The sequence below is a fragment of the Mandrillus leucophaeus genome, unplaced genomic scaffold (assembly GCF_000951045.1).
Source record: "Mandrillus leucophaeus isolate KB7577 unplaced genomic scaffold, Mleu.le_1.0 Scaffold30, whole genome shotgun sequence".
Classification (NCBI taxonomy): Eukaryota; Metazoa; Chordata; class Mammalia; order Primates; family Cercopithecidae; genus Mandrillus; species Mandrillus leucophaeus.
In genome coordinates, this window is record NW_012103143.1 from 4,222,783 (window position 1) to 4,233,498 (window position 10,716).

Genomic DNA, 10,716 nt, shown 5'->3' on the forward strand with positions numbered 1-10,716 from the left:
CTTGAGCCCAGGAGTTTGAGACCAGCCTGGGCAACATAGCAAGACTCTGTCTCTACAAGAAATAAATAAAAAAAAAAAATAGCTGGGCATGGTGGCAAGCACCTGTGGCCGCAGCTACTCGAGAGACTGAGGTAGGAGCATCGCTTGAGCCCAGGAGGTCGAGGCTGCAGTGAGCTATGATTGCATTACTCACTCCAGCCTGGGCAAGAGAGAAAAACCCTGTCTCAAAAAAATAGATAAAAATTAGACCAGTTGCAGTGGCTCACACCTGTAATTCTAGCACTTTGGGAGGCCGAGGTGGGTGGATCACTTGAGGCCAGGAGTTCAAGATCAGCCTGGCCAACAGAGTGAAACCCAGTCTCTACTAAAAATATACATATATACAAAAAAATAAAAAATGAACTCCCAGTGTGTGTCAAGCATTAGGACAAGAAAGGTGAAGAACAAGGACACAGCGCCTTCCCTCCCACATGACATCCTCACAAAGGAAGTCCAATGCTGAACCCGAAAATCAACCGTGGAACCAGACAACTTCAGAAAAGGGGTTGCTCATGAAAATCCAGCAGGGAGTGTGACTGACTGAGGGTGACTACGCTGTGCAGGGAGGCCCCTTGGGACCTGAGCAATGCGGAGCCAGAAACACACACCAGAGGGGCCAGCAGGTGCAGAGGCCGAGGCAGCAGCTGCTGGACGGGCTCCAGGAGCAGAGGGGTGGGGAGGTGACAGGAGACGCAGGAGAGGTGGCTAGAGCTGACTCATGCAGGGCTCCGGCTGAGTGGAGACTTTGAACTTGGTGATAGGTGCCATGGGCAGGGCTGGGCGGTGCCTATGAGGGCAGTGATGGGATGTGACTTATGTTTGAGGTCATGGCCGCTGTAGGGTGGAAACTGCAGCCAGTGCCGCTACCATGCAGATGGGCACAGGAGGCTCGGAGAGGCCCAGGGCTCCACTGCAGCCATCCGCAAGCTGGCAGCACACAATCCTTGGACCCAGGAGCCTGGCACGAAAAGTCTTCTACTACTGGTCCCTGGAGTACTGTGGCTGGGGGCAGGGCTGGGGGCGAGCCCAGTGGGCCCTGAGGTCTGAGGGCACCAGCTGCACCACCAGGCCTGGCAATGACACACTGGTGGCCAGCCATGCGGGTTCTGCTGCTCCGTTCTGAGGGTGGAGGCTGACCATGAATAGCATCCAGCCCAAGACATCCTCTGTTTGGTAGGCTTAGCGCATGTTAACTTTTGAAGTTAATTTAATATATAAAGACCAGGCATTTAAAGTCCACGTCTGCATGTTCTCCTGAGAAATCACACCTCTACTGCACAGTCCCACGTTCGCCAGGTCTCATGCTCACATTCGACTGCAGCCCAGCGAGGCCTGCCCTTCCCGAGTCTCCCCACCCTCCCAAATATGCCTGCCCACTGGCTATGGGGGCAGCTGAGGCTGGGGCCCTTCTAGACAAGCCTCAGACCAAGGTCCCTGTCCGTGGATCTGGAACCAGCAGTGGGATTCAGAGCTTGGCCAAAGTATGTGCTTGAAGCAGGGCTGTCTCCACCCCAAGGCTGGACTCAGAGCCCTGCCCAAAGCACTCACATCACCAAGTCCCACACACACACTCATCTTCAGGCCCCCAGGAGTCATTTGTGTGCCCCCGCCCCCAGGTGATACGTGTCCTCACATGTCAGGCAACATTTACCTGCCCGTGTTTTGAAAGAGCCACAGCAAAGAAGATAAATGTTAACACTTGCCAGAAAACTGGCCAGAAGGAAGTACTGGCACAGTGCCAGGCACAGAGGAGGCACCAGGAAATGCTGAATTAATGAAGAAGCAAGTGAGGAATAGATGGATGGATGGATGGGGGATAGATAGATGAACGTTTGGATGGTGGATAGATGGATGGGTAGATGGAAGGATGGATGGATGGATGGATAAATTGATGGATGGATGGTGGATGGGCAGATAGATAAATGCGTGGATGGATAGACGGATATGTGGATGGATGGATGGTGGATGGATGGATGAGTGGATGGATGGATGGATTGGGTGAATGAATGGATGTGTGGATGGATGGATGGATGGATAGTGGATGGGTGGATGGATGTGTGGATGGATTGAGTGGGATGGATGTGTAAATAGATGGATGGATTGGGTAGACAGATGAATGGATGGATGGATGGATGTGTGGATGGATTGAGTGGGATGGATGTGTAAATAGATGGATGGATTGTGTGGACAGATGAATGGATGGATGGATGGTGGATGAGTGAGTGGATGTGTGGGTGAATGGATGCATGATTGAATGGATGGATGGATGGATAGTGGATGGGTGGATGGATGTGTAGATGGATGGACTGGGTGGATGGATGTGTGAATGGATGAATGGATTCGATGGATGGATGGTGGATGAGTGAATGGATGTGTGGGTGAATGGACGCATTGATTGGGTGGATGGATGGATGGATGTGTGGATGGATGGTGGATGGCTGAATAGATGGTAGATGGATGGTGGATGGATAGATGAAGGATAGAAGGATGGATGGATGTGTGGATGGATGGACAGATGGATGGATGATGGATTAATGGATGAAGGGATGGTGGATGGGCAGATGGATGTGTGGATGGATGAATGGGTGAAAGGATGGATGGATGGATGGATGGATGTGTGGATGGATGTATAGGCAGATGGTTGGATAGATGTGTGGATGGATGGGTGGATGGATGAATGGATGGGTAGATGGGTGAGTAGATGGATGGATGAATAGATGGGTGGACGAGTGGATGGATGGAAACTAGACTGACAACTGAGTCTTTTTGCCTTTGAGCTGAATGGGCCTCAGGATGAAGTTAGCAGGGGTGTTGGTGGAGGAGGTAAGGGGGTAGTAGAAGGTAAACCTGATGCCTTCTGACCTGAAGACATGCTCACAGCAAGCAGTTCACCCCCACTCGCTCACACAGCCTTGGCAGAAGAGCAAATGGCAAAGAGACGGCTTATGCCTGGAGACATAGGACCAGCCCAGGCATTTTCATCTGGCTTCCTCAGATGGGATGGTGTCTGCTGCCCCTGCCAGAGCCTGCCCAGAATGCAGCCATGGGGCAAAGGCTCAGCAGACACTCTGATATCCTCAGCCCTGCCAAGTCATGTATTTACTATTGTCCATTTCCCTTCCCTTCTCCCCATCTCCCCCACACAATTTTCATTGAAGTAAAACATAGAGAAAATTGCACGAAGTGTACAGTGAATCAACTTCCACGAAAAAATACACACTTCTGGGGCTGGGCACAGTGGCTCACACCTGTAATCCCAGCACTTTGGGAGGCTGAGGTGAGAGGATCCCTTGAGTTCAAGAGTTTGAGACCAACCTGGGCAACATGGCAAGACCCCGTCTCTACAAAAAATAAACTTAAAAAAAAAGCTAAATATTAGTCAGGTGTGGTGGCTTGCACCTGTAGTCCCAGCTACTTGGGAGGCTGAGGTGGGAGGATGGTTTGAGCCTGAGAGATCGAGGCTGCAGTGAACTGTGATTATGTCACTGTACCCCAACCTGGGCGACAGAGAAAGAATTTGTCTCCAAAAACAAAAACCCACTTCTGTAGCCAGGACTTAGACACTGAATGTCAATGCACGTCCTAAGTATCCCCTCAAACTCCTTTCTCCCAGTGGCTGTAGCCACTACCCGGACCCAGTTCCAACCTCTGCAGCAGAAATTCTTTCTCCTGCTTTTGCTTGTTGGTGGCTGCCGCCCTCTGCTGGCTGCCTGCAGGAGCTGCACTCAGGGAAGGGAAAGGCCCCGCACCTGGCGTTGTTGTGTTGTGTTGTGTTGCGCTGTGTTGTGTTGTGTTGTGTTGTGTTGTGTTGTGTTGTGTTGTGTTGCGTTGCGTTGCATTGTGTTGTGTTTGTTGTATTGTGTTGTGCTTTTTTGAGACGGAGTCTCGCTCTGTCACCCAGGCTGGAGTGCAGTGGTGTGACCTCGGCTCACTGCAACCTCTGCCTCCCTGGTTCAAGTGATTCTCCTGCCTCAGCCTCCTGAGTAGCTGTGACTACAAGCGCCCGCCACCACGCCCGGCTAATTTTTGTATTTTTAGTAGAGACAGGGTTTCACCATATTGGCCAGGCTGGTCTGGAACTTCTGACCTTGTGATCAGCCCGCCTCGGCCTCCCAAAGTGCTGGGATTACAGGTGTGAGCCACCGCGCCCGGCCTTAGTTTTCCATTAGGTTGGTGCAAAACCACAATTAGTTTGCACCAACCTAAAATATTTGCTGTGGTGGTAAATCACCACCAACTCTGCGGCCCAAAACAACACGAACGTATCCTCTTACTGTAGGTCAGGTTTCTGGCACAGGCCTCACTGGGCTAAAATCGACGTGCCTACAGGGCCGGCTCCCTCTGGAAGCTCCGGGGGAGAAGCCATCCATGCCTTCTGAAGCATCCAGAAACCCTTGTCTTCCTGTCTGTGACCCCTTCCTGGCCACGTCTCCACGCTGCCTCTTCTCTGGTTCTTCTTTTATGAGGATTCATGATTAGACTGGGTCTGTGGGGATAAACCAAGACAATCTCCCCATCTCAAAGTTCTTAATCTTCATGGCGTGGTTTTTTTGTTCTGTTTTGTTCTTTGTTTTTGGTTTTTTGTTTTTGAGATGGAGTTTCAGTCTCATCACCCAGGCTGGAGTGCAATGGAGCAGTCTCGGCTCACTGCAACCTCCACCTCTCAGGTTCAAGGGATTCTCCTACCTCAGCCTCCCAAGTAGCTGGGATTACAGGCGTGGGCCACCACGTTCAGCTAATTTTTGTATTTTAGTAGAGACGGGGTTTCATCACATTGACCAGGCTGATCTTGAACTCCTGACCTCAGGTCATTCGCCCACCTCGGCCCTCCAAATTACTGAGATTATAGGCGTGAACCACTGCACCCGATCTCTTCATGGCATCTTAAAGTCTCTTTTGCCATGCAGACGAACGCAGCTGCAGATCTGGGGATCACGGTGAGGGCCGGTGGGGATATGGACAACTGGGGTATTCTGTGGACATCTGGGGGTATTCTGTCTACCATATAGCCCTCCCCCTCGGGAAACAATCTCTTTTTTCGGAAAAAATACGACCCCCAAGGAGAGCCAAGGATGCCCACATATTTAGAATAGCCTTGGGTGTTAATGACAAAGACCAAAATGGGCCGGGCGCGGTGGCTCACGCCTGTAATCCCAGCACTTTGGGAGGCTGAAGCAGGCAGATTACAGGGTCAGAAGATCGAGACCATCCTGGCTAACACGGTGAAACCCCGTCTCTACTAAAAAATAAAAAAAATAAAAAAAGTAGCCAGGCGTGATGGCAGGCACCTGTAGTCCCAGCTACTTGGGAGGCTGAGGCAGAAGAATGGCGTGAACCCAGGAGGTGGAGCTTGCAGTGAGCTGAGATAGAGCCACTGCACTCCAGCCCGGGTGACAGAACAAGACTCTATCTCAAAAAAAAATAAAAAGACCAAAATGAACGGGAAAAGAAAGAGAGAAAAAACCCAAAGACACTGAGACAACATAAAGAAAAAGGAAGCAGGACCCCGCATGGGGGCTCATGCCTATAATCCCAACACTTTGAAAGGCCAAGGTGGGCAAATCTCAAGGCCAGGAGTTTGAAACCAGCCTGGCAACACAGGGAGACCCGCCTCGACAAAAGATGTAAAACATAAATTAGCTAGATGAGGTGCCTCATTCCTCTAACCCCAGCACTTTGGGAGGCCGAGATGAGAATATCACTTCAGCCCAGGTGTTTGAGACCAGCCTGGGCGACATAGTGAGACCTCATCTCCACAAATAATTTTAAAATTAGCCCCAGGTGCGGTGCCTCATGCCTGTAATCCCAGCACTTTGGGAGGCTGAGGTGGGCAGATTGCCTGAGGTCAGGAGTTCGAGACTAGCCTGGCTAACATGGTGAAACCCCATCTTTTCTAAAAATACAAAAATTAACCAGGCGTGTTGGGGGGGTGCCTGTAATCCCAGCTACCTGGGAGGCTGAGGCAGGAGAATCACCTGAACTCCAGAGGTGGAGGTTGCAGTGAGCCGAGATCACGCCATTGCACTTCAGCCTGGATGAAGAGAGCGAAACTCTGCCTCAAAAACAAAAACAACAACAACAACAAAATAGCTGGGCATGGTGGTTTGTGCCTGTGGTCCCAGCTATTCAGGAGACTGAGGTGGGAGGATTGCTTGAGCCTGGGAGGTCAAGGCTGCAGTGAGCCATGATCATGCCACTGCATTCCAGCCTGGGAAACAGAGTAAGACCATACTTCAAAAAAAAAAAAAAAGAAAGAAAGCAAAAGAATTCTGACCATCATCCTCAAAAATAAAAGATGAATTTGCGTCCACAAAGCAAGTACAAGATACTGTTTTCTTTCTTTCTTTCTTTCTTTCTTTCTTTCTTTCTTTCTTTCTTTCTTTCTTTCTTTCTCTCTCTCTCTTTCTTTCTTTCTTCTTTCTTTCTCTGTCTTTTTTTTTTTTTTTTTTTTTTTTTTTTTTTTTTCCGATATGGAGTCTCACTCTGTCACCCAGGCTGGAGTGCAGTGGCATGGTCTCAGCTCACTGCAACCTGTATCTCCCAAGTTCAAACAATTCTCCTGCCTTAGCCTCCATAGTAGCTGGGACTACAGACATGCGCCACTGCGCCCAGCTAATTTGTGTATTTTTAGTAGAGACAGGGTTTCACCATGTTAGCCAGGTTGGTCTCAAACTGCTGACCTCATGATCCACCCACCTCGGCCTCCCAAGGTGTTGGGATTACAGGCATGAGCCACCTCGCCTGGCCTCTTTCTTTATTGCATTAAGGCACAATGCTTAGTGAAAGAAAAAATACATAAACAGGACTTCATCAAAATTAAGCACTTTTTTTTTTTTTTTGGCCAGGCAAGGTGGCTGACGCCTTTGATCCCAGCACTTTGGAAGGCCAAGGCAGGAAGATCACTTGAGGTCAAAAGCTCAAGACCCGCCTGGCCAACATGATGAAATCCTGTCTCTACTAAAAATACAAAAATTAGCCAGGTGTGGTGGTGCCCGCCTGTACTCCCAGCTACTTGTGAGGCTGAGGCACAAGAATTACTTGAAGCTGGGAGGTGCAGGTTGCAGTGAGCTGAGATCATACCACTGCACTCCAGTCTGTGCGACAGAGCAAGACTGTCTCCAAAAAATAAAATAAAATAAAATAAGCATTTTTGCGATTCAAATTCAGCTGGATTTTTTAAAACTAAGCATTTTTGCACATCACAGATTACTATCAATGGACTGAAAAGGCAGCTCACAAAATGGGAGAAAATATTTACAAATCACATATGTGATAAGGGACTAATATCTGGAATACATAAAAACTCATATAACTCAACAACAACCAAAAAAACAAACAATCCGATTAAAAATGGACAGAGGACTTGGAAAGACATTTCTCCAAAGAAAATATATAAATGGCTGATAGACCCATGAAAAGATGCTCAACATCGTGAGTCTTTCAGGAAATGCAAATCAGAACCGCGAGACACCATCTTACACCTGTCACGATGGCTACCGTCACAAAAAAAACGGGGCCAGGCACGGTGGCTTGTACCTGTGAGCCAGCACTTTGGGAGGCTGAGGTAGGCGGTTCACTTGAGCCCAGGAGTTTGAGAGCAGCCTGGGCAACATAGTGAGACCACCTCCCAATCTCTACAAAAAATGTAAAAATGAGCTGGGTGTGGGCCAAGCATGGTGGCTCACGAGGTAGCTCATGCATATTGGGAGGCCAAGGTGGGTGGATCACATGAGGTCAGGAGTTCGAGACCAGCCTAGGCAACATGGTGAAACCCCATCTCTACTAAAAATACAGATATTAGCCAGGTATGGTGGCGCATGCGTGTAATCCCGGCTATTCAGGAGGCTGAGGCACAAGAATCACTTGAGTCCGGGAGGCGGAGGTTGCAGTGAGCTGAGATCATGCCACTGTACTCCAGCCTGGGTGACAGAGCAAGGCTTTTTTCAAAAAGAAAAAAAAGAAATAGCTGGGTGTGGTGGTGCACACCTGTAGTCCCAGCTACTTGGGAGGCTGATACACGAGGATCACTTGAGCCCAGAAGGTTGAGGCTGTGGTGAGCCATGATTATGCCACTGCACTCCAGCCTGGGTAACAGTGAGAGCCTGTCTCAAAGAGGAGGAAAAAAAAAAAAAAAAAACAGAAAGTAGTAAGAATTGAAAGGGAAATAATTGAAAGAATTGACTGGGATCCTTGCTGGTAGAGATGTCAAGTGGTACAGCCACTGTGAAAAGAGTTTGGTGATTTCTAAACAAATATTAAACGTGGAATTAGCACATAATCCAGCAATTCCACATCTGGATGTATCCCCAGAAGAAGTGAAAGCAGGGACTAGAACAGATATTTGCACACCCATGCTCATAGCTGCATCATTCAAACAACTAAAACACAGAAGCAATCCAAGTGTCTCTCCATGGATGAACAGATCAACAAAATGTGTTCTATCCATATAATGGAATATAATTCAGCCTTAAAAAGGCAGGAAATGCTGACACATGCTACTGTATGGATGAGCCTCTGAAGACCTTATGCTCAGTAAAATAAACCAGCATACACTTGTAGTCCCAGCTACTCAGGAGGCTGAAGCAGGAGGCTCACTTGAGCCCAGGAGTTTGAGGCTGCAGTAAGTGATGATTGCACCACTGCACTTCAGCCTGGGCAACAGAGCAAGACCCTGTCTCTAAAAAATATAACATAGGCTGGGCATGGTGGCTCAGGCCTGTAATCCCAGCACTTTGGGAAACCAAGGTGGGTGGATCACTTGAGGTCAGGAGTTCGAGACCAGCCTGACCAATATGGTGAAACTCTGTCTCTACTAAAAATACAAAAATTAGCCAGGCGTGGTGGTGAGTGCTTTTAATCTCAGCTACTGGGGAAGCTGAGGCAGAAGAATGGCTTACACCTGGGAGACCAGGGGTTGCAATGAGCCAAGATCGTGCTGCTGCACTCCAGCCTGGGCGACAGAGGGAGACTCCGTCTCAAAAAAAAAAAAAAAAAATGTTTAAAGATAAAATAATAACAAGCTAGTCACAAACAGACAGAATACTGCAGGATTCCACTTACATGAGGCCCCTAGAGTCATCGAATTCATAGAGACAGAAAGTAGAACAGGGGTCCAGGGACTACGGGAGGGGAATAGGGCATTACTTAACGAGTACAGTTTCTGCTTTGCAAGATGAAGAGGGCTCTGGAGATGGGTGGTAGTGGTGGTTTCGACCATGTGAATGGACTTAACGCCACTGACTTGTTCACTTAAAAATGGTTAAGATGGTCAATGCTATTCTATGTACATTTTATCACAATAAGGAAAAAGGAAGGCCAGGCACGGTGGCTCAAGCCTGTAATCCCAGCACTTTGGGAGGCTCAGGCAGGCAGATTACGAGGTTAGGAGTTCAAAGCTTGCCTGGCCAACAGGGTGAAGCCCCGTCTCTACTAAAAATACAAAAATTAGCTGGGTGTGGTGGTGCACGCCTATAGTCCCAGCTACTCAGGAGGCTGAAGCAGGAGAATTGTTTGAACCCGGAAGGTAGAGGTTGCAGTGGGCCCAGATGGTGCCACTGCACTCCAGCCTGAGCCATAGATCGAGACTCTGTCTAAAAAAAGAAAAAAAAAGGAGATTCGTGGTTGGTGGGGGAGGGGAGGAGTAAATGCTAACAGGTTTCTTCTTGGTGTGATGAAAATGTCCTAAAGTTAGACAGCAGTAAGGGTTGCCCAACCTTGTGACCACATTGAAAACCACTGAAGTGTAACTTTAAAAGGGTGAATTGTATGGTATGTGAATTATATCTCAATTAAAAAAAACAAACTCAACTGGCATCACCCCCTGCCCCACGCTGTAGTAAAGCTGGGTCCTTGTTGGCTGGTGAGGGCTCTCCTAATCTGCACCCCCTCCTCACTTCCAGACCCACAGCCTTGCTGCTCCTGGAACCCCAGCCCTCCCCTGTGCTCTGCTCTTCTGTTCTCCCTGTGCCCAACTCTTCCCCCCACACCTAGGTACCTGGCTCCTCCCAGCCTCCACCTGCACCTTTACAGAGACCCCATCAGATCACCCGGCCCCCCACCCTCCATATGCCCACCCCGTGAACAGACTCCCTTTCCCCTGACTCTTCTGAATTTCTGGCATACTGTATGATTTCCTTATTTTTATTTTTTTAATAGAGATGGGGTCTTGCTATGTTACCCAGGCTGGTCTCGAACTCCTGGGCTCAATCAATCCTGCCTCAGCCTCCCAAAGTGCAGGCATTGCAGGCTAAGCCACCATGCCCACCACGACCTTATCTTCTGGAGCGTGTCACTTTTGTACTTATGATGTAAACTCCGGGCACGCAGGGACCCCCGAACTTCGCTAATTTGTCCCCAGCCCCTACTACCTGACACAGTAGGCGCTCAATAATGTTGATTTAATAAAAGATTGTTACTTTGGAAATCATGTATTATTTAAGTCACATTTTTAAACACAAATATACTTCTGAACAGTGTTTTCTGCACACACAGGAGGTCCCCAGGGGCACCAAAGAACGCATTTTCCACGTTTGTCCCTAAACGTTAATGCATAAGTAACGCTTGTCACTAACAGGTGTGAGGTCACGTGACGTTCGGGCTGCGCCCTCCCCGGCCCGACCCTGCCCTGCACACAGTAGGGCCGCACTGCGCTTTGCAAGCAGGTGGACTCTGCAGAGG

At 49.0% G+C, this 10,716-nt stretch overlaps 1 protein-coding gene across 1 annotated transcript in view; it reads left to right on the plus strand.

Moving 5' to 3' along the window:
• The first annotated feature begins 907 nt into the window (after positions 1-907).
• Positions 908-10,716, plus strand: part of LOC105544531 (FAS-associated death domain protein-like) — a 16,850-nt gene continuing 7,041 nt past the window's right edge. Inside the window, exon 1 of the mRNA XM_011987090.1 lies at positions 908-1,142. Within this exon, the coding sequence (XP_011842480.1) occupies positions 908-1,142 (235 nt within the window). The remainder of the gene's footprint in view (positions 1,143-10,716) is intronic.